The sequence below is a fragment of the Asparagus officinalis genome, chromosome 2, assembly GCF_001876935.1.
Source record: "Asparagus officinalis chromosome 2, Aspof.V1, whole genome shotgun sequence".
Classification (NCBI taxonomy): domain Eukaryota; kingdom Viridiplantae; phylum Streptophyta; class Magnoliopsida; order Asparagales; family Asparagaceae; genus Asparagus; species Asparagus officinalis.
This window is the reverse complement of record NC_033795.1, coordinates 11,323,871-11,348,888: the sequence shown is the minus strand read 5'-3', so window position 1 is coordinate 11,348,888 and position 25,018 is coordinate 11,323,871. Positions and strand designations below refer to the sequence as shown.

The window sequence follows — 25,018 nt, the reverse complement described above, 5'->3', positions numbered from 1 at the left end:
AGTCCCAGTTCCGGGTCCAACTTAGTCGTCCGCGGTCCACTATCTTCCCATAGGGCAGGTTTCCTTCGTTTCCTCGACGAAAGCGGAAAAACCACAAAAAAAAAAAAGAAAAAAAGAAACCCCTTTTCCAAGAGAAAACAATGGCGCGATCAGCACAAAGATCAAACGGTTCCACGACCGAAACCCTAACCCTACATCGGGACGATCGCGCTTCCTCCCCATCCAATCGCCAGCGCCAACAGCAAATCCTGGTTCTCCCCCTCAGGAGGCCGAAGAAGAAAGTGACGTGGAAAGAGGGGACGGTCGACAACGAGTTAAGAAGTGCTGCATCTTCCACAAGGAGAAGCCCTTCGACGAGGACGACAGCGATGACGACGGCGATTTCAGCCATGGATCGGATCGTAAGGAGAATGGGGAGGGGAGCAGTGGGTGTTGCTCTCGTCGATCGAATTGATTGGTATGGATCTCTATTTTAGGGTGTGAATTTGATTAATTTCCTGAATAGTTTATTTATGTGGCATTGTTTATGTTCGAAAAATCGAGTCTCCTAAATTCCTCTATATAATATTCTAGGAGAACTGTAATTTGTTAAACTGGAAACTCCACTGGGAGTTTTGGCTGATGGCGAAAGGGAAATTTGTGTAAAGCGATGCCTTTGAGATTGCTTGCCGTCTGCTATTGAGAGTGCTAGAGTATAAAATTATAACCCTCGACCCTCACCGCAGCTTTGTAGATTCTGTGTAGTGAAAGAGGTACATTTTAACATAAATTCAATTCCCATTTATTACAAGTTTAAAGCGGATTAAAAAAATGCCACCGCATGGGTTCTGGTTTTGGTCCATAAAAAGTATGCTTAACCTGTGTGGGAAGTATACAAATTATGATCCTCAACCTTCACCTTAACATTAGAGTTTTGGTTTAGTTGCAACGACCTTTTAACATTGAGGTTGTTTCGCCTTTTAATCGATGATAATTTCTTTTGGAATGATGCATGAGATGCTTCATGCACATTAGAATAGATAACTGCACTTTAACAACTTAGTTTGTGGAAATTATAGTTGTTAAATATTTATACACACATTGTGGGTTGAGTAGTTGCTGATAGTATCATTTTGAATGGTTCATGAGAAGCTTGATGGACACTAGGAATGGTTACTGTGAGTTAACAACTCAGTTGATGGAAATTATAGTTGTTACTATTAATACACACACATTGTGGGTTGAGATAAGAAACTAGGAGGACAGAAATGGATTAAATTAATTCACTGTCAGAAATAATGGAAGTTAAGGATGTGTGGCTCTAAATCTAATACAATCACGCTCTAGTACAACCTACTACAATACTTAACTCTTTCACAAGCCACTCCCTCTTAACTTTCATACCCTTATTTCTCTCTCTTTAGTTTTCTTTGGCTTGAGATATCTCTACTGATTGTATGGCTTATTTATATAGAATTTCCTTACTCTGTTTAGTCTTTACTTTAACTATGAAAAAAATACATGGTAGGTGTACTTACCAAGCATGAATAGCATGCTTGAACATTGTTCATATGGTAGGTGCTCCTATTGCACATATCCTAAGTAAACCACATATATTGGTGATGATATTAACATCCCTCTAGCATCAACCTCTCTAATAAGTCTAGGTTGATTTCTAAATTCTACAAACTAAAAAAAGCTCTCTTTGGACTGAAACAAGCTTCGAGAGCATGGTACAACAAGATTGGTGGGTTCCTAATTCAAAGGCGCTACTCGCTCCTGCAAATTCTAGTTTATTTCTCAAAAATAATGACGATAAGCTAGAAGTCGGTGTTAGTCTATAACACCCAAGTTCCCATAATTGTAATTATATTAGCCTGACTCGGTCGACAATGTAACGGAAGGAATATAAAAGAACCTTCATGTTCATTCAACCAAATTTCAGGGCCACGGCAAAGATTGTCTGGATATTCTACCGAATCTCCGAATAGATAATCAGTCTTCTTCAACGGTTCAGTAGAATCTCGAGTTGGAGTTAGGGGTGAATCAGTCAGTAGAGCGCGCAGGGTACGACGACCTCCCTCACGAACCGCCTCTCTAACCAGAAAGTCGCCGCGAAAGGAGGCGTGAAGAGTACCACTCTGGCCTGGGTCTTCTCTATCAGAGAAGGCCACAGAAGGAAAGGGGACTGAAAAGAAAAGTTGGAAAACATTTGAACAAAAAGGCTAACAGACGAGAAAACCCGCACTAAGCAGCCGCGACAGACGTGGCCGTCGCGCGTTACCGCGGCGGCATACACTGTCGCGTTCAGGCGCGACGGCACGAGCTGCCGCGGTAACTGAGCAGCGGCCTTTGATGTTGAAAAGACACGAGTTCGACGAAAACGCGCGTCTTAACTGTGGTACATGCCTCGATTGAACAAGGTATGTGTTTCGAAGCGTCAATCCCCTCGATGGGGGATGTCAACTCTTCCCGAATGCCTCTCAATAGAGACAAACGAGGCTAGATGCACAAGATCAATAACCTCAGATAAAGAGAAGTGGAAGAAACTTACCCCCAAAGGAAGGAACTGCAGCCTCGACATCCCCAGGTGCTGGTGCCGCTGATTTTCCCTTCGAACCACAAGTCTTCTTTGGAGACATAATGAGACCGAACTAAAGAATCAAAAAAAAATTAGGGTTTTTGTGAGATCCCAAACAAAAGAACGAAATCGGGCCATAAAGCATAAGATGCAGGGGCGATTTTTACCTGGGATTAGAAGAAATCAAGTTAAGAAGCAGAAAATCACCCTGCTTATAACTTTTTCCAATAAATTCTATCTGCAGAGCATGTGCATATTTGATATATCAATAAAATTTTGAAATGAGATGAGAAAAAGATAGTTCAAGAACAATAAGAGCCTTAAAGTGACTACATCTATCCAAAGGGAACAATAGGATATACATGCAAATATTTTGAAAGAAATGCCACATGCGGCCAACAAAAATGTTCTAACATGAAATATCTAATTTGGAGGAAAAGATATGAAAACTATTCAGGAAGAATATGATCACTGCCTCTGAGTCTGCTCTTGAAAATACTCATGGTCCTGTCGAGAAAGATCAATTGCCCTGTCCGGGGTAAACAAACCCCAGGGGAGTCAGAAAACTCCCAACAAGTGTGTAAAATGAAGAAAGAGAACACATGAAGGTGTGTGAGATAAATATATATACATAGCACCTGGGTTAATAATATGTAATTTCTGAAAGATTTCTATTACGACCTGGTAACATATTGCAAAGCATGCGGGTACTTCAAAATAAAAGAATATTAAACTAAAAATAGTTTTCTATAGCTATTAAGTCATATACAACACATGTTTGAACTTGAACTTGATCAAAAGCAGATATTCTAAATAGATATTAGAACAGGAACTGACCAAGGTTCATGAATTATATGGTTGATAATTGGATAGGAACAAGGAAATAAAGAGAATACAAATTGAACATGAATTCAATCTATTTACATCTCTTGCCATCAAACTTTCATAGGGTGAACAAAAATCATTTGGCTTGTGTATGACTCGTTTCTCTCTAACAACTAAAGAATCAATATAAAGATTTAATAAAAAATTATTTATCAGATGTGTAGTCGTACCATAAAAACTCTTGGATGTGCGAAATTTCCTCTTGGTATACACATGTGATAAATAGATTTGAGAATTCATAGATCAATCCTTCATCAATCGAGGAGCAAGATACACAACAAATTGTAGTTGTCAATAATATGATTTGATGAACTTCTAGCAAAAGAATCATAAAGGAATTGAGATCAGAATGAAGTACGAATAAACAAGACCAAAGAGAGAAGTGAACACTTGCCTCGATTGGCAAACAAAAGATGAAAACCTCCACTGATTACTCTCCTCCTCTAGGTTGCAGAGACTCTAATATCTGTTTCTTTTTTTTCTTTTTTTTCCCGTGAGAAATATGAGGGAGAGGGATCATGGGATTAGTTTTTAAGGAGATAGGTTTGTTAAGATTCCCTTAGATTTAAGGATTATGGATTTAGTGGTTAAGATATTTCTAGGATAAGGATTTTAATTAAATGAGTTTTTTGGGCTTAACTTTAATTGGACTCAATACCAAATGATCAAAGAACCATTTGCATATTAAGTCTCAGCCTTATTTTGCACTGAAAATACCGGCCATCATATCTTACCCACATTAGAAAAGAATTTCGAGAACGAAATTCAAAATAACATGAAAGATTAAAATTATACCATGTCCACCGTGCTCGAGGTATTTGCCTGCTTGCAGTCTAAGAGAAAGCTTGTCTTTGACCTTGAATTTGTCCTTGCTATCGGGGAATTGTTTGTGCAACATCATACTGGTGGTACTAAAGTTGACAAGCTTCTCATTGATGTTGTGGTCTCCTTTGTCCTCTAACCTATTCTGCCATGTTGGTAGTATCGTTCTTGATCCAACTCCAACTCCACCTCCTTTACGTGGGTAAGTTTGCAACTGGTGACCAGCTGCTTCATATTATAAGCAAAGACCATTGACCTTCTTGCATTCCTTCTTCACGTGTCCATGCTTACCACAGTAGAAACATACTTTGCCTTGCTGATGTGATGCTGGCAGAACAACATTTGTGATCTGCTAACGCTTAACTGGTGCTCCTTGTTCATTATTTTTCTACTGAGCGGCTTCAAAACTCTGTCCCGTTAGGTGCTTGTGACCCTTGCTCTGCGCCATGTTAACGATCCTAATCAATTCAACCTTACGGGTTGCTTCCAAGACATCAATATATTTCTCTACTCCTTGTTGGTTGTAAATATGCTTTTGGATCTCAAAATAAGACCCTGCATAAATTTGTCCTTTGTCCTCCTCATTGGTCACCATGGTTGGGGCGAATTTGCTTAGTTTGGTACATTCAGCCGTATACTAATCCATTGTACTGCCTCTTCTGCCTGAGAGTCACAAACTTCCTCTGCATCTCTAGACGAGCTGTCTTGGGGAAAAAAGACTCGAGAAAACTTTCCCGGAACGTCTTCCATGAGATTAGCCTAGGAAGCTTCTCCTCCTCTGCGTCCCACCATGTCCTGGCAGCATTCACGAACTGTAGTTTTACGATGTCTATCGTATATTCATCTGGTATTTTCGCTCCCTCAAAAGACGGTCCATGGTATTTAATCACATCCGCCTCGTATCCGCTTCGGTTCCAACAAAATTTGGTGGATTCAACTTTCGAAAATCGGACACGCCACTTGGCCTTGTAGCTTGATGCTCCTCATCTCTTTAGCGATTCCGCGCCAACAACTCTCTAATATCCCCTACAAGATCTGTCTGATCAATCTACTATCCCTTTGGCCTAATTGGTGCCCGACGTGGAGACATAGTGATCACCTAAGATAAATTAAATTTTGATTAGGATTCTAGAATCAATGATAGCAGGGTTAAAGGAGAGATATTGTGAAAGAGTTAAGCCTATTTCATACATGCTTTGTTTTCCTAGTCCTAGTCTAACTATTTTCCTAACTCATTTGTGCAGGATGAGACACTAGTTATCTAACCTGACTTTGATACCAATAAAATCTTGTCACGTCCCAGTTCCCAAAATTATAATTATATTGGCGTGACTCGGTCGACAATGCAGTCATGAATTTTTTTCTACATGATTGCATTCACATCTCTAGAAAATCACCTTATAACTTTTTCCAATAAAATTTCTATCTTCAGAGCATGTGCACATTTGATATATCAATGAAATTTTCAAATGAGATGAGAAAAAGATAGTTCAAAAACAATGAGTGCCTTAAAATGATTATGTCTATCCAAATGGAACAATAGGAGATACATCCAAATATCTTGAAAGAAATGCCACATGCGGCCAACAAAAATGTTCTAACATGAAATACCTAATTTGGAGGAAGAAATATGAAAACTATCCAGGAAGAATATGATCACCGCCTCTGAGCCTACTCTTGAAAATACTCACAGTCCTGTCGAGAAAGATCAATTGCCCTGTCTGGGGTAAGCAAACTCGAGGAGTCAGAAAACTCCCAACAAGTATGTAAAATGAAGAAAGAGTACACGCGAATGTGTGTGAGATAAAAATATACATACATAGCATCTGGGTTAATAATAAAATGAAGAAAGAGTACACGTGAAGGTGTGTGAGATAAATATACATACATAGCACTTGGTAACATATTGGAAAGCATACATGTACTTCAAAATAAAAGAAACTAAACTAAAAACAATTTTCTACGGCTATAAAGTCATTCAATGTCATAATCATTCATGCATGACATTTTTATTTTATGGTATTGAATTAGAAGCAGAAACTTTCAACTTTCATGTATATAAGTTAGCTTCCCGTAGGCCCCAACGAACATGGAAACATGATAAAAATAATTACGACACTTGGCCTCCTGAAACATGATCCTGAAACATGAGTTTCCGGATAACAAGAGTACCACTTATATACATCAAAGTCTTCGTTCTCTAACTCCCTATCATTTAACCCCCGTGATATCATTTTAAAGTTTCGATTGATCATGAAATGTTTCTACATTAATCCTAATTGTTTAAATAGTTTTCATGAACAATACCAGGACAAGTTGGCCAATTTAGGCACTTGAATCCCTATGGCATGATCCCACAAAAACATGAACTTTAAACATGATCAATAACATGTACAAATCAGTAGTTATCCATCAGACATATAGTCAATGCCACAAGGTCATACTTACAATCCACGCCTTAATGAGATACGTATTCAGCACAATCTACCTAGTTGATGTCACTACGTGATCAAGCAAGAGTCCTGAAATTTGTACATATGCCATGATAATACAATATCTAACACGATATTAGTCACACTTTAAATATCTATCTGTAAATGGATTCGGGTGCTCAGTTTGGATTCAAGTACATATAGGTTCATATAAGGTAACAGTGTCATACAAGTTATTAGTATAACTTATTAATACATAAATGTAAAGCTTTCGACCATAAAGACTTAGAGGAACAAAATAACAGGGGCTTTTATGCAAAGGTTTCAAGCAGGTGTTGGCTAGATTTTTGGCTATAACTTGGTCATAAGATGTTACCAGCTCACTGGTTGTTTCATTAAGGACGTTCATATAGGTAACTAATCAAAGCAAAAAGGATGTAAAGCAGTAGTATTTGTAAGAATCTTAAATTGGCTAAAACATAGGAAATTCCCTAGTTATAAGGACCTAAATTTGACTTTAAAAAGAAAGTTGTGTTCTGATCCCTCTTCTCAATAAGTTTAATTGACTTAAAGGATAAACCCTACGACTAAGAAAACTAACATTTGAAATAAGGATTGTTTTTGCAAAATTGGAAAGTTTGGATTTGTTAACAAATCTCTAGAAAGAATCCCTACAATTTAGGAAAACTAATTAAGTGCATCAAAGATAAAATAAATATTCTTTAGAAAGAGAATATAAATATATCTCCTGTTAAGAAAATAGTTTAAACTAAAATATTTGAATCTTACAATGTTCATGAAAGCATAGTTTTCAAAACATCCTTGGAAATTGTCAACTAAACTTGAAACTTAAAAAGGGGGAAATATACAAAACCAAGACGTAACCGCCTAGCAATAGCTATCATGAATTCTCAACCAACAACATCATAGAATCATGGATAATGTCATTACCTTGGCAATAATAACTTACATTTTATAAACCAAGCCGAGAGTAGAAAAATTTACTAAAATATAATAGTGGATACCCATCTAATAATTTATCTCATGCACTGGACATAATAAAAGTGCTTTCACTTGATTGGTGCTTTTGAACAATGATAGGGAAGTTTTCCTTCATGGACTTAGCATGAAGATCTAAAGAACTAAATATGGTTAGTAGTAAGAAGAGCTATAAATAAAAATATCAAAATAAATTTGAAATCAGTAAACATATGCAAAGTAAATGTATGAAAAAAATAACAGGAAACTGTAAGAATTAGTTGATTTACACCTACACATATACAACACATGTATGAACTTGAACTTAATCAAAAAGCAGATATTCCAAACATATACTAGAACAAGAACTGCCCAAGGATCATGAATTGTATGGTCGATAATTAGATAGGAACAAGGAAATAAAGAGATTGCAAATTGGACATAAACTTCAATCTATTTATAGCTCTTGCCATCAAACATTCATAGAGTAAACAAAAATCCTTTTGCCTTGTGTATGACTTGTTTCTCTCTAACAACTAAAGAATCAAGATAAAGATTTAATAAAAAATTATTTATCAGATGTGTAGTCGTACCATAAAAAGTCTTGGATGTAATCAAACCGAAATTTCATCTAGGCATACGCATGTGATAAATAGATTTGAGAATTCATAGATCTATCGTTCATGAATCAAGGAGCAACATACACAATAAATTGTAATTGTGAATAATATGATTGGATGAACTTCTAGCAAAAAATCATAAATGAATTGAGATCAGAATGAAGTACGAATAAACAAGACCAAAGAGAGAAGTGAACACTTGCCTCGATTGCCAAACGAAAGAGCCTCCTCCTCTAGATCGCAAAGACTCTGATCTCTGTTCCTTTTTTTTCTTTTTGTTCCCGTAAGAAGTATGAGGGAGAGGGATCATGGGACTAGTTTTTAAGGACATGAGTTTGTTAAGATTACTTTAGATTTAGAGATTATAGATTTAGTAGTTAAGATATTTTCTAGGATAAGGATTTCAATTAAATGGATTTTTTGAGCTTAACTTTAATTGGACTCAATACCAAATGATCAAAAAATCATTTGCATATTAAATCTCAACCTTATTTTGCACTAAAAATATCAGCCATCACATAGTCTATGTGGATGACTTAATCATCAATAAAAATGGCAAAGCAAGGGAAAATCTCCCGTCGGGTTTCAATTGAAGGAGTTGGTGAGCTCAAACATTTTCTTGGATTGGAGGTTGATCATAGAAATGATGCATTTGTCAAGAAAAGTATACAAAAGACATGTTGTTCAAGAATGGAATGTTAAATTGCAAGCTAATCTTGACGCCCGAGGCTGTACGCACATGAAGGAAAAGATTTGGAAGATCCAACTATGTAGCGATAGCTCCTTAAAAGTTTGATTGATTTGACGATGTCAAGGCTGAATATTGCATTTGCGGTTGGTGTGATGAGTCGATACATGCAGAAGCCAAAGAAGTCTCACTTTGAAGCAATCCGAGGAATCCTAAGGTACGTCAAAGGCACAATTAACTATGGTCTCTTATAAAAGAAAGAAGGATATGTGAGGCCTACGACTATTGTGATGTTGACTATGCTGGAGATCACGACACTCCAATGTCTACTATTGGATACGCCTTCAATGTTGGCTCAATAGCCATAGCCTATATCTTTAATGTAGCAAAAAGCAATCATCGGTGTCATTGTCAACTATAGAGGCAGAATACAGATTAGCAGTGATGGCTGTGATGGAGGATCTATTTCAACCTATAGACTATTTAGTAGCTTTGCGTTGCGATAACGAATATACAATTCAATTTGCAGAGAATCTAGTTTCATGCAAGGACAAATCATATCAAAGTACATCATCACTTTCTATACTTTCTACGATAGAAAGTTCTTCAGGAAGAGATCATAATGAAGCCGTTCGGAGCAAATAAACAAGTAGTTGATATATTCATCAAAGCTGTGAGTTTTTTCAAAGTTTGTAGAATGTAGAAATAAACTTGGCCTTATGAATAGAGAAGTCGGTACGGGTGGAGAGTGTTAAAACCATCATCGACCCATGTGATTTACTTAGGGTAGATGCAATAGGGCCACCAAACATATGAAAAATATTGAAGCATGTGCTTGATGCTTGGCAGGTAAACCTACAATGGATATTTGTTTCATAGCTAAAATAGAGAGGGTAATGAAACTCTATATACAATGGATATTTGTTTCATAGCTAAAATAGTAGAGGTATCCCAAGCCAGTGAAAAAATAGAGGGAGGGAGGGAGGGATAATTAAATATTTTATTGTGTCCACCACCTTTCTCTATACAACACACCACCCGAGACCATTGCTGATGATTGTTTTCATAGCAGTGTTGGCGGAATTGAATGGATGCCACGTAAGTTGGACCAATCCCCACATGTAGATGTTTCTAGTATAATTGCAGAGTGGCATATTTTTAATATTTTGCATGTCATTACTTGTTTTTGATATTTTCAACATTTCTATTAGGGATTTCTATTAGGGTGGTATTGCCTTAAGTATGATATATCTTATTCCTCGACCAGTAAGGCATGTCTTTCTTTCAAGTAGATGTTTCAATGCAATGTGGGTGACAAAGGGACATGGGTTGAATATGATGGAAACTATTCAGGGGTAATATAAAGAAGCTACAGAACTTGCAAGCCTAGAGAGACTGGAATATATATTGGTCAGGATGATATCTTTGGCTTTGGATTGGCTTGATGATTCAATGGGAACATGTTGAGTTGGCTGGCTTCGACCATTAAATGAGATCCATTCTCTAATGCACTGTGAAATTTTGATGACTTTTGGAATAGTGGTTGATCATCTTCTTGCATTGGGAATTTGGAAGTGACAGATTTGCAGCCAGATACCTGATGCAACTTGGAGATTCTACCCAAAAAAAAAGTGACTGGTCTTATTACAAGCCCAAATAAACTAGTTGTTGTGGGTACAAACCGGCAAGTCCAAGTTTCATCAGGCAAATGCAGTAGAGGATTAAAGTTAATCCTCAACGAGCTTGGATAGTTGAGATCTCATTAAAAATAAAAATAAAAATCCTCTGATTTTTTTCTTCATTTTATTCTCAGCATGACTAGGGTGAGCTTAGAAGAAGTTTGCTGTTCAAAGTCTTTATGTGGACATGTAGCAGAAACAGCTAAACACAGAGTTGAAGTATTAAGTTCCTTTGATGTGGGTGTGATGGTTTTTCTTGATTCGATTGATAGATCTGTTGGAGCAAAGATGAATGACACAAGATATTGTTTGTTTCTGTATATAATATTATTTGACCCACAATAAGGATCCACATATTTCTCGGATTATGGTTCAAAAGATCCCCTATATTGTTGCTTGGTTCGAGCATCAGTTATCCTAAAGATAGTTGGCTCTTATTTGATAAATTGATTTAGCATTTCACTTTTAGCTTTTACCTTCATATCTTCTCAAGTCTTATTTTAGTATGTCTCCGCTCAACATTGAATGTGCTGATGATGAACAGTTTCAGCTGATTTGCTGAATTGCTGCTTTAAAAAAAAAAAATTCTCTCTATTATGAGATTTTAAGATGGCTTGAGACAACTATTTGATCTCCTTGCAGTCCCCTTATTTTTTCTTCATAGTGTTATTACAATGCTTCTACAAAATTGGTTAACATACAATTTTTTTCTTCTAACTTCTATGTTACTTGTCGAAGAAATTAACTGATATAAATTGTGCTATTTGGAATTTGCAGATTGAAGGGAGCCTGAACACTTGGTCGATGGCTACAGACTGCATTGATCTTGTGTTAGCATCTATATAGTATCGGCATCATTTTTGCCCCACAAAAAACTTTTTAGCTCTTGTGATTTGATAGATGTACTTATTATCAGTTTAAACTAATCCATCCTTTATTCATTGTTGTTGTACATCGTAACCTTGGCTAGGTGTTTGGCAATCTGAAAGTGAATTTAAAATATGTAAGTTATTTTTTTTTTGCAAATGACTTTTACATCAATGTCAGCACGCAAGTGAAATACAGTGTTTGTTTAAAAAATTAAATTATTATCGAAAGTGCAATGTAAAGATGACATGGCAAAATAAGATTAATTAGAGAGTATAATTAAAATTATTTAATTAAATTATTATCGAAAGTGCAACGTGAAGATGGCGTGAATCTCATAATAATAATTTTTAGTGTAGTTCACGGGTTCTTGTCAACCGGCAGTTATCAGAAGTTTCCCTTCATTATTGTCTGTCTGGTAACGACATCAATTTTGTGTCCACGAAAAGATGAAAAGAGTGCAGATAACTATTGTGATTGCAGCATCTCTTAAACACTGGAGCAGCTAAAGAAGGTTCAGTTAAATAGACAACAACAATGAAGTCTTTATTCTAAATTTTGGGATCGATTACAAGGTTCTATACAAATATATAGCAACAATAACAAATTTTATCCCAATTTTTTGGAATTGACTACTTGATGAAATGTAACTTACAACCAAAATAAATAAATAAATAAATAAAACAAAATAAATCATGAGATAAACATGGAAAAAATAAAATTAATCAAAAGGAACTGCCCACTTAATGGTTGATGCCGATGTGTAGCAAATATGTGAACGTGCAATGTTACTCTATGTCTTCCCTAATCATCAAATTCCTGCAAGTGCTCTATGCTATCAGAATTCTCTCTTTAACATCTCAAACAAAACCTCATTCCAAATATCCACAATCCCTGGCATGCACCAATGCACACAATCCTCAGCTACATTTTTCATCCTCACCTTTCTACCATACTTTCCAGCATGTCCATCATTTCGATAACCAGACAGCTCCGTAACATCCATAAATCTCAACCTCAAACCATTCCTCAAAGTTTTCGCAGCCTTCTCAAATTTAACAACCTGCACTTTCTCCATAGAATTCGTATACCCACTCCTGATCGATTTTCTCGCAGGTTTATCAATTCCACTACAACCCCCACCCGAGTTCCATCCTCCACTAGTATAATGCTCGGGTGAATAAGACCGCAATATTACCAACCCTGTATAATTGGAAAATTCAAGAATGTAACTTAGGGTTGTTTGCAATGCAATATCATAAAACCCAAAAATGTCCTTCTTTTTACGCGTTTTCTTTATTGTGTTGTTGAGGAGGTAGGTCGTTTCGGTGCTGAACCAGTGGCCGGAGGAGAGAATGAGAACATCGAATTCGGGGAGGAAGTTGATGAAGGACTTGTCGGGAGTGTCGAGATGGACGTTGACGGAGCGTGGAGATGAGGAAGGGATGGGGAGGGGGGTTCGAGCCATGCTGACCAGATGCGGATTATGGTGGTGGATGTGGATCGAAAGTGCCATTTGTGCATTTGACGGTTCCCGTGGTTGATGGGGACTTCTGTCTGTTAATGGAGAGAAATGGAATGGATGGCATAAGTATGACATGATGAGAAAAGAAGAAACTACACAACAACAGTAAAGCCTTTGTTTTTTATTTTTTTTTTAGGGTCTCTTTGGCAACTCCACGAGGTTATAACCTAGTTAAGGGCTAAAATTATGTTTGGGAAAAACTGTGCCAGAATTGTTTTCGTTAGTTCCAAATTTTTTTCCTTTAAACAGTTTAGTTCTAGATTGGAGGGAGGCGGTCCGAAACTAAACTGGTCTAGACCAAAACCGTTTTAAAGGGGTTGCCAAGCTGACAGTTGGGATACGCTACACGAATCATAGTCTTCCATTTAGTTTTGTTAAGGGCCATCTCCTCCATTAAGTTATCTATTATCATATACTTCTTAATTATATCCTATCAAGTTCTCGTAGGTCAGTACCTAGTCCTCCTTGCCACTATTAACTATGATCTCATCACTTCTCGTGATGTGTGCATTTAGTGGTTTTTGTTGTACATGACCAAATTAATTTAAGGAACTATTAAATTAAGAAAGAATGTATTTAGCAAGAAATGAACTCCCACATACTGTAGCCTACGATCATCATTCAGTAGCAAGGAGTGCAACTAAACATGTCAAGAGAAGTCTGATAAGTGTAGGAGACACTCTTCGATGACACACCAGCTCACAGGATTTACTCTGCTATTTTAGCTTCAAAAAACGAGGGAGAGGTTCAAGATATTGACGTCAACAGCCACTTCAATGGATCTCTTCTATCTAGAGTTTTGGAGATTCAAATCGTTGCTCCTTATTTTCCTTTTAGAGATCCTTTCAGACCCTCTATTTTTTTTTATGTTTTCTAATGTTAGCAACAAGATTTCAACTCTTGGGCAAAATCTACTTGAAAGAAGCAATCAGAGATATAAATCTCACAAAGATATCAATATTCATATCATAAACATATACCATCCAACTAAAAATACTTGCCTGCCACAGGATGCAGAGAAGGGATTCCATCTGATTCCGAGCAAGAGAATCGCCAACAAAAGCCAGAGTTTTACCCCTCATCAGCTCCAAAAATTTCCTTCCATCAAAACGTGGAATCTTACATTTGTTTGGTTGTTTGCGTCGAAAATTGTTGTATTCATTGTGGTATTCATTACAACTTTAGTCGTTACAATGAAAACAAAAAAAAGATAATATTTTTTATAAGATCTTTACACAATGAAAACAAAAGTTACAACTCTCGTCAAAACAAACGCAGAGATCGTTTATCGGTCTTCTGCTTGCGTGGGATCTTTGCCTGTGCCGGGGTTTATCCGTGGACCGCCTTAGATCTGGATCCGGTTGATGGAAAATTCGGCAGAGTTTCGTCTTCGCCGAGGAAGTATTTGATTTGAAGCGCTGAGATCGACCAAGCGAAATCAGGGCTCTTCTCGAGATTAAGACCAAGCCTAATCTCAAGGGACGGACGGGAACGGGTGTCGGATCTCTCGAACTCTCCTTCTTTATGCCGAAGAACTCGCCAAGATCTGTTAACACTCACTGAAATTCGTGCTCCTTTGACTCCACAATCCGGCAGCACCTCCTCGTCTTGATAATCAATCGCCCCCAGAAAATGGAGGCCTTTGGCTCATATTTATAGGCTTGAATGCGATTATTTGGATGAGAACAAGTGATTTGGCTCTATCTTCAGTCAACAGCAGCCTAACCACGTTTGGGGATGATCTTAAGTCAGTTAAGAACCCCTGGAACCGATAAACCCTGCAAAAAACCAATTTAAAACCGTCAAAACGTGTTTTGAAACATTAGACTGCACAGCAGAACGATCTGACCCGCGCTCGCGCGGGTCGGATTGATCCGTCCCGCGCTTGCGCGGGTCGGATCATTCCGTCCTGCGCTTAGCGCGGGTTCGCCGACTTTTTTCCCTTTTTTGGTTTCTTTCTTCCGGGATTTGTTCTTGTCGCGTATTCGGTCGATTTGTTGACTTGTATGCTTCGTCGCGAGACCGATCGTCGAACGCATGTTGGTTAATATACGCGTGCTGATTGACGTGCGCGCATTGACTGGCGCGCACGAGGTGATTTGACGTGCACTCGTTGACCGGCGCGCACGAGTTGGTTGACGTGCGCGCGTTGACCGACGCGCACGAGATGATTTGACGTGCGCGCGTTGACCGGCGCGCACGAGTTGGTTGACGTGCGCGCGTTGACTGGCGCGCACGAGTTGATTGACGTGCACGCGTTTGACCGACACGCACGAGTTGGTTTGACGAATCTTCTTGACTCGCCCACTCATTGCTTCGAGTTTCGTGCGGGCTCTCGTAGACAATTTTAGACGCCTACATTGGTCTCCATCTCCAGTTCTCATAGTTCTTATCGGGTCTCCCATTACCCTGGCAGTTTTGTGATTGTGCTATGATAGGGCAAGTGATATTTGTATACAGAGGTCCAGTAGGATCATAGACCCATTTTCCGTGGTAGAGATCGCAGTGTCCTGAGAAATGAGAATGAAATAAAAGGATTATTATGTAATTTATCGGTAATTTGTTTTGAGCTTGTTTCCAAGTTTTAAACTCTAACATATGACAGCAGAACTGAAGTTACACGTAGCGGGTAATGATCACTGTTTAAGAAGATTTTTAAGTGCAAAAATCTTCTTTTATTTACTGATCTCCTCCACTAAATTTTTATATCGTGCACGTACAAGATAACTCAACTATCAAAATATGCACCCATTTGTATCATGAAGAATGCGCAGGCTGGGCAAATTTCAAACACCATTGTATACCTAAGAAAATGTACTTTTATCTTTTCTATTCTGGAAACTCTGTAGACAGACACCTGTTAAACACATGAAGCAGTCTTGTTAAATTCTTTCATACTCCCACCTTGAGATATGCTTTTCCTTTCATTTATATTTATATATTAAAAAGTCTATTTTAGTCAAAGTAATGTGAAAATAGTAAATTGGATGAAATTATTATAATTTTCCGTATCTTTTGACATAAAAAGTGTTATTAAGCCATACAATAGGAAACGAAGAGCCGAGGCCTTTTTAATATCCAGAGTCATACAAACATATCCAATGTGAACTTCTCTTCAAAAGTGTGTAAAGTAAATTTTAGCTTATGAATGCGGGCGTAGCCACTCACCGTTTCATTCAAAATTAAAAAAGATAAAATTTTAGCATATGTAAAGATAGTATCTTATCCTAATATTGAAATGCATCTATGTTTTGTGTGTGCATGTGTGTACGTATCTATATATGCCAATATGTCATCCAGTATTCTCTCTATACAATATTTTAGTGTTTGATGAATTAGATGGAGAAGGGCAAACATGACAGGGTGCAATTCAGTTGAGGGGAACGCATCAAATTTACGCACTTATTATAATTGGGTACATTGGATGATTAAGGGAGAATCATTCACCCTAACAGTACACAGTAGACTATTAAACAAAACATGTGTGGTATGTAGTTGGAGAGATTTTAGACCAATTTTCCGAAAATTTATTTACCGATACATTTTTAAAGGAACAACGAGCAAGTAATGAAAGAACATAGACGAAGCCAAAGACTACTCACTCAGCTTAGTCTTCTTAGAAACTTTCGACGGAGGGGGAGGAAGAGCAGCGACCGAACCAGTCTGATGCAAAGAATCAACAGTACTACCACCAATACCAGAGTCATTTTTCCCAGAATCATCATCGAGAGCAGACGAAATCGAGACATTGGGCTCCTTACTATCACGAACGTTTACAGAAACATGACTGTCAGCATCCAAAGATAATGTGGGAGCAATTGCTGGCACCTCAGCCCCAATATAACTAACAATCCCAGAATCATTTTTTGCAGAACCGTTAACGGGAACGGATGAAATCGATATATTGCCCTGGCCGATAGAAGTACTAGCATCAACAGATAATTCTGGAGCAAATGCTGGCACCTGAGCCCCGATATAACCAGCGGTTTCGGAACCATTTTTCATAGAATCATCGATAAACTCTGATGAAGCTGATACATTAGCCCCCTTGATGTCATTTACAGAACGAGAACCGTTAGAATCTGGCACCTCAGCCCCAAAACTGAACTGTTCATCCCCAACTACCTCATGGGCTTGTTCAGAAAATTCAGGCAACTTGTTCGAAAACTCGGGTTGATCTCCGTTTATTGAATCCAAAGAGGTCTGGCTTGAGTTGCCCACGCCTACGAAGTACCCATTAGTACCGGGATTGGAACCAGTTGGATTGTAGCTGACAAATAGAAATGCAACCACGATAGACAAAAATATGCCTCCGACCGAGATAACAATGAACGAAATTGATCTAGAAACCAGCAAGAAACTTGCCATGTTTCTAAAAAAAAATCTCTATTCAACTAAGCATCTGGTTAGTTTCTCATCAGAGAACTAGATGATAAATTTGGTGGGTACCTCAAAGTCAGGCTCTTCAACCAACCCATGAGATCTGCGCTGAGATTCATAACGCAAACTCCCAAGGATTCAATGGGGGCTAAACCGAGAAGAGAAGATGAAAGACTTTGAAAGAGGAGTGGTTTTTTATGCTAGCTCCTCTCGAGCCCGAATAAAGATTGGGTGAGTGGGAACAGTTGCTTATTTAAGTGAGCAAGGTCGCGTGAGGATTAGCAGTTGACACGGAGAGTGGGACAAGAGCCGCCTTAATTTTTAAAAGTAGGTACCATAATGGAAGAGGTAAACGGCTATTATTACCCTTGGATTGATCAACGAGTAAGTTTTATTTGGGTTAAATTTCAAAAAGAACCCCTGAATTTTGCGTGTTTTGTGCAGAATTCTATATGCACCTTGTAAATTCTAAAGAAAGTCCTCAGTTCGTTTTTTTTTTCTGGTTTGGAAAGGGAACTTCCACGTGATCCCTTCGGATCATAGGTATTAAACCCCTAGGCGTGGCTAAGGAACGCTCCCCAACGCAGGATCGCGGATATTTTGGAAAATTTAATTGCTCATAGGCAGCTTACCAACTTGACCCGACTTTCTTAGATTAATTTGACTCACTTTGCCAACATAGCTGTTATCACTAACTTCACGTGTTAGGTGCTCCCCTCGTGACCAGAAATGGGCATTTCCCCCCAGCCCATCAAATAAATTAATATTTCATTAAGAGCTTTATTAATTTATCAATAAACTTGTGTTGGCTATTCCTTTAGAGCTGGGGGGTTAGTTTTATTTTGTATACAACCAGTTTGGGTAATGTAGGCAATGGTAGAAAATAAAATAAACTTGTGTTGGTTATGTTGGTTATTTTATAGAAAGAATTTTTGAATTTTTTTTGTCACATTCTTCGACCCATCTACTTCTTTATTACTTAAAGTAGAACAACAAAAATGCTAAAATGAACAGTAACCTAAGGTTCTGAACAATGAAATCCTAATAAGCATTTTCACTAGCCACGTTCTCAAAATTTCTGTACTCCCCATCAAACTTCCCTTCCCACGTTCTCCACGATTCCCACGATTCTCTCTTCCTCTTTCAATATTTCATTCCAATCCCCACTTCCTCCTCTCTATGCCCTCTCCCCAAACACAACGAGGTCTCCGAAAGCCCACCAACATTAAGGCCTACAAAGACGACGACCCCCTCCGGTTCCGATCCGGATCTAGATCCGCAAACCCGACAACCCAAACCCACTTCCCACACTTACCCTCCACTTCCAGCTTGCCGGAAAACCTCAAACCCTAACTCAACGGAACTCGCACTGACATCCTGCTCCAGTAGGGCCACAACAGGAGGTCAATGGGCTCGAGAGCGGCCAAGAGCCATCAGACGGCTGCCGATGAGTCTTCGGTCCATCCGAGATCGCATGTCAAGATCCAACGGTGGGTGGCGCTTGTCGGAGCTGAGAGGATGTTCGCGGCTGCTGACGCATCATCGATGCCCATGCCAAGGGTAGCGGGCCGGAGGGGCTGCTTGCCGTTGAGGGATTCTACGAATTCAAGTTGGGGTTTGTCCTTTGTAAAATTGAATTTTTTTCGTTAGCTTCCTGATGTAGGCTGTCTTAAAATTTATAATTTTGATATCTTTGTAGTATTTTCATAATTTTAGTTGGGTTTTATTTGTTTTTTATTTTGATATCTTTGGAGCAAGATGATGATGAAGATAAAGAAACCAAATACCGCTTAGATCCAAAGTTTCTTTTTTATTTAACTTGCTTTTAAAGATTATTCTCTGCCAACTTCTCTTAGATTAATTTTGATTTTAGGTATGCTAATATCAAAACACCAGGGCGACATGATAATTTCACTTCTGTATGTATATTTTCCCTAATGTATTTATTCAACTTGCATATTCTTTCAATATAATACGTTTCAGACATTGCAATATAATACGCTTTAGACATTTTAGAAGTTGCTGTCATTTGCATAGGTGTCCATTGAGGTGCATATAAATTACCAGGTTTTTGGTTTAACATTAGAGCTTTCATTTTGTGAACTGTACAATTTTATGAAGATTCAATCCTGTAGTTTCAAGAATATTTTTCTTGCAAGCAATTCTCTTCAATATTTGACATAACTTTGTTCAAACAATTGGCGGAACAAATCCTTTGCTGGAATTTAAATCAAGTAAACTGTACATAGGAATATATTATTTATTGGATTATGTTTCTATTTGTTTGATTCATCCCATGAGTTAACCCCTCATGAAAGTGAGGCTCCTTTTGTCATTTCAATTTGTTTTCCAGTTTACCCATCACATTATTATAGATTTTAGTTGGATTTTATTTGTTTTTCTTGCGTTACTGCATATAAGTCTTTCCTTTTACATTTTTTAAAGTAAAAATTTGGTATATTTTCATACATGGTTTGCTGTTATGGTTTGTTGTTTATTGTTGGCCATCGACGCCGCTGCCTACGGTGATTCCGGCAAGCGGCGGCGGCGCGCTGATGGATCTTGAAGCCAGCGATGATGAGGTTCAGATGTGGTCCTCTCCGATAAGAATTCCTCAGGTTTCATTTGTTTATCTTTATTGGTTTAATTCATTTTTATGGTTTTCATACTTAATTTAGGGTTCTGATGAGTTCTTGAAAGGATATGATGATTGGAGCAGGACAGATTTCCCCTATTACAATGGTATATGGTCACAAATATAAATAAGGATAAAGATGCGACACATGCACACTTATGGATCAAAATATTAAAAATTTGTCACCTGCATTTGTGTGTTTTTCATCTTTTTTAATCCTTTAAACTGTGTTTTAATCATAATTTGTTATTGACATGATCTGTAGGTATTGAAGATGCATCCTAAAAACCTATATGCTACCAATGGTACTGGAGCTATCTTAGCTGAAAAATGTCACTTTAATGTTTCAAATGATATATTTTCGGAGGTTACTTTTGGTTATGCATCAGCTCTTTTCTTTAGTTAAAAATTTCATTAGTTCTTTTACATGACTTATTTTTATAATTTAGGTGCAAGAAGCTGCATCAGGGAGCATTTTTGTTCAGATGCCAGATGTGTGGGTAAATTTGGGCAATGTTTATTTTGCTCAAGGACATTTTGCCTTAGCTGTGAAAATGGTAATTATAAGAACCCAGGATTTTTTTTTGCAGAAGCATTAAGTGTGACAAATTGCTCTTTTGCAGTACCAAAATTGCTTACAAAAGTTCTACTACAACACAGACACGGAGGTCCTTCTATATTTATCCTTCACTCATTATTAGGCAGAACAATGGAATGAATGTAAAAGAACTTTGCAAAGAGCTATTCATTTGGCGCCCTCAGATTATACGCTTCGGTTTGATTTGAGGGTTGGCTTGCAGAAGTTTTCTGCACCAACACTACAAAAGAAGAAGAGAACTGCAGATGAGGTTATATGCTTCTATTCTTTAAACATCAATTTCATTATCATACACTTCATAGTTTCATCAAATGGGTTCCTGCTAGGAACCTAATTTGTGTTGGGTATGGTTAAACATTACTATTTCCTTGAAATTACACCTAAAGCAAATTACCCAAATTGGGATTCCACGCTATATACAAAGGGCCTTTCTCAACAGGAGATTTTCTGAGATCTTACTACTTTATGTGTTGTAGTATACTCATTGTTCAGATAATTTAAAAAAAATCCCCAGTTGCCCTGTAATCTATGGCTCTTGATAGGATTCTTGCAAGTGTAAGCATGTGTGTCATTATGTGTTATCTTCAGGTGCCTTCTACTCTGTAATGTAACTATGATAGGATTCCAGAAGAGTGAATTTTTGTGCACTTGCGTAATTTGGATTCTCAGATTTCCTTTTTATTTGCTATTTTTGGTAGCATTTGTTTTCTTATAATTTGTTTATTTGCCGGTGATGCTTTTGAATGCTTCTGCAGTGGTTTTTATATGCATTTTCTTTTTTGCAATTCTCATTTGTAGATGTACATGTACACTACTGCTCTTAATGAAAAAAAACAAAAACAAAATCTTCAACTCCTTTTTTTTATGTGATGCTGGCACACAATTAGGCCAAATCGTAATGCACAGGACAAATGTTGTCTCAATTTATTTCTCTGAAGTTGAGTTCCTTGGATTAGATCTGTATATAATACTTTATAACTTTCTCATTAGTTTCATGATTAATAAGCAAACACATATATAACATGCATTATTAGAATCAAACATACATTTAGTTAAATTCTATTAAAAAATTATCGAATCAAATTGTTAATAAACTACCTAATCGAACATACCTTTGGTTAGATTCTATTCATTTATAAGCCGAACACTAAAAATTATTTGTTTAGTACTAAATGAACTATCGAAATAAACTTCTGCGAATATTTGGACGAATAATAACCGAACAGTTTATTAATTATTCGGTTCACTTCCACCGCTATACTTCATATCTAAAGCAGAATACTTTATTTTTTGTAACATGTTCAATATTTGCAGAAAATCTTCTAGAAACCGTACTTTGCACGGGTCTAAATACTAGTTAACAACAATTTGCCAAAACTCCCGGGGGTGGGGGGTTGCGGTTATGAAACTCTATAAGTGTTTGTTCGGGGTTTCGCTCAAAACTCTCCAAAGTTAGGAATGTTTTGTCAAGCTCGCCCTTAGTTATTTGCATGTATTCACTTTATAAATTAAGGTACCGTTTGGCAAAGGTTAAGTGAGGGGTTAAGGTTTCTTAACCCCTTCTTAACACGCCAAACATAAAAATCTATATAAGGGTTAAAGTGAGTTAACCCTCCATAATTTGCCAAACATAAAAAAATATAAAAGGGTTAAGCTAACCCCTCTAGAGGGATTAAAATGAGTTAAACCCTCAAAATGAGGGGTTTACTAATAAAAGGGTTAAGCTAACCCCTCTAGAGGGATTAAAATGAGTTAAACCCTCAAAATGAGGGGTTTACTAATACTCCTATTTAGAAGGATTAAGAGTTAGGATTAAAATGAGTTAAACCCTCAAAATGAGGGGTTTACTAATACTCCTATTTAGAAGGATTAAGAGTTAAGCCCTCTAATTATAAAGAAAATAGTCAAAATCATTGTTATTCCCAAACACTAAATCTGATCACAAGAGCTAAAATAAAATTTATTTAACGGGTTAATAATTTAGTCCTTCAGATTATCGAATGGGCTAAGTACATTAATCCTTCTCTTTAACCCCTCTTACTCAACCTTTGCCAAACGGAGAGATTAAAAGTAATATGCTTGCATAAAGTACCAAATAGATCCACTTTAAACTCTCACTTCAGAAAGCTTCAGTGCTATGAACGCCATATCCATATTTTTCGATATGATTTTCTGATTTTAAACTAATTCAATTCTGAATTCAACCTCAAATTTTGGATCTGACTCAGACTGCAAGAGTGTTTCTTCTAAAATAATCTTCATCCTCATCTTCTTTTTAAAAACATGATCTCAAGTACTATAATCTAACTTTTGATCTCATACTACTGACTGGTACTATATCGTACATTTTTGAAGATTTTTATACATACTTATCGAGACTCATGTCACATCTAAGCCGCTATCTTTTTGTCTAGTTAAATATCTTTTACATATTGGCTGCAAAATTTTCCATAATTTATATTCACTCCCTTAAATCTTTGAAATTTTTTATATACAGGTCCCTCAAATCATAAAAGTGCTTGCATAACATGATTAATTAACAACAACAATGCTGAAGTCTTTATCCCAAACTTTTGGGATCTGTAACATGAATATGATTCCAAGTATCCTAGTCTAAGGTTTGATTAAACATAACTTACAATAAAGAATTCTAAGAAATCTTGGATTCCAAAAGGAGCTACCCAATTTAATAGACAGATACTTATATATGTAGCAAATATCAGAGTATATTGTCAGAATTCTCTCTTCAAAATCTCAAACAAAACCTCATTCCAAGTATCCACAACCCCTGGCGTGCACCAATGCAAACAATCCTCTGGTGCATTTTCCTTGCTCACATTTCTATTATACCTCCCAGGATGGCCGTCATTTCGATAACCAGACATCTCCGTAACGTCCATAAATTTCAACTTTGACCCACTCGTCCGCCTTCTCGCTGCCTTCTCAAACTCGACAACCTGCATTTTCTGCATAGAGTTTGTATTTCTACTCCTCACTGATTCTCTCGCAGGCTTATCAATTCCAGTACACTTTCCACCGGTATTCCATTCTCCACGTTGATAATGCTCGGGTGAATAAGAGCGTAATACTGTCAACCCCGTGTAATTTGAAGCTTCAAGAATCGCATTTAGGGCTGTTTGTACTGCTACGCCATAAAACTCGATGACATCCTTGAAGGATTTCTTGGTGGGGCTGAGTTGGCCGCCGACGATTGTGTTGTTGAGGCGGTAGGTTGATTCAGTGCTGAACCAGTGGCCTGAGGAGATGACAAGAACATCGAATTGGGGGAGGAAGTCGATGAAGTTTCGGTGGGGGGTGTCGATGTGAACGTTGAGGGTGCGTGGAGTTGAGACGGGGAAGGGGTGGGCGGTTTTGTGGACAAGCCATTGTGACCATATTCGAATGATGTTGGTGGAGGTTGATCGGAAGTGCCATTTGTTAATGTGACCTTTGGTATGGTCGACGGGGACTTCTGTCTGTACAAAGAGAATAACGATTGTTATAAGTATGACATAGGAAACAAGAAAAACAACAATACTTTATTTCAAAATTTTAGTGTCAAAGCTACATGAACCATATTCTTCCATATTCTTCCATTCAATTCTGTTGAGTACTATCTTCACAATTTAACTATTATCATATCCTTGCTAATTGTTTCCTATCAACTCTCTTACGTCTGCATTTGGTCCTCCTTGCCACTTTTCCTAATATGTGCATTTAGTGGCCTTCACGGTATCGCTATTTTGGACTTACTATCTCCTAACTTGGAAGGGTTTATTATGGATAGGCCCCCTGTAGTATCGTTATTTTGAACTTACTACGCTTTTAGTTTTATTTTTGCAAATAGACCCCTTAGAAAATTAATTTCGACTCTTTTACCCTCAGAAAGAGAAAATATGTTTTATCAAATAGACCACCTGAGGGTAAGAGAATAAAAGTTTCACTCAGTAAGTTCAAAACATAGATACCATAGGGGTGTCTATCCACAAATAATCCTTCCACATTTTTTTGGGGTGGGTTACCTGAATCTAATTCTTCCATTCAGCTTTATTAAGGGTTATGTCCTTTGTTAACTATTATTGTATTATTCTTGATTCTTGATTGCTTCCTATCAAATTCTCTTAGGTCTGTCTCTAGCACTCTGTTCCCTTGTTAACTATCATATTATTGCTTCTTATAATTTGTGCATTTAGTGGCCTTCATTATGCGATCCCAGTCAATTTTTATCACTAAAAGAAAGAACTATCTAAAAAAACATATTTAACAAGAAAAGAATCTATGATAATATAGTCTATGCTCGCTTTTCAGTGGCAAGAAGTACAACTAAATGTCAAGAAAAGTCTGATAAC

At 37.4% G+C, this 25,018-nt stretch overlaps 2 protein-coding genes and 1 long non-coding RNA gene across 3 annotated transcripts in view; 1 reads left to right on the top strand and 2 right to left on the bottom strand.

Moving 5' to 3' along the window:
- LOC109830257 lies at positions 579-11,705 on the top strand. The gene is made up of 2 exons (XR_002244251.1): positions 579-752; positions 11,442-11,705. It is a non-coding gene; the product is annotated as an uncharacterized LOC109830257 (long non-coding RNA).
- LOC109830256 (protein YLS7-like) lies at positions 12,075-17,635 on the bottom strand. The gene is given in 5 exon segments (XM_020397470.1): positions 12,075-12,996; positions 12,999-13,088; positions 14,058-14,188; positions 15,420-15,566; positions 16,659-17,635. Coding segments are annotated over 5 exon segments (1,761 nt in total). The 5' UTR covers positions 17,425-17,635; the 3' UTR covers positions 12,075-12,369.
- The window catches only part of LOC109830255 (protein YLS7-like), a 4,077-nt gene continuing 2,251 nt past the window's right edge, over positions 23,193-25,018 (bottom strand). Inside the window, exon 3 of the mRNA XM_020397469.1 lies at positions 23,193-24,145. Coding sequence (XP_020253058.1) covers positions 23,402-24,145 — 744 coding nt within the window. The 3' untranslated portion in view covers positions 23,193-23,401. The remainder of the gene's footprint in view (positions 24,146-25,018) is intronic.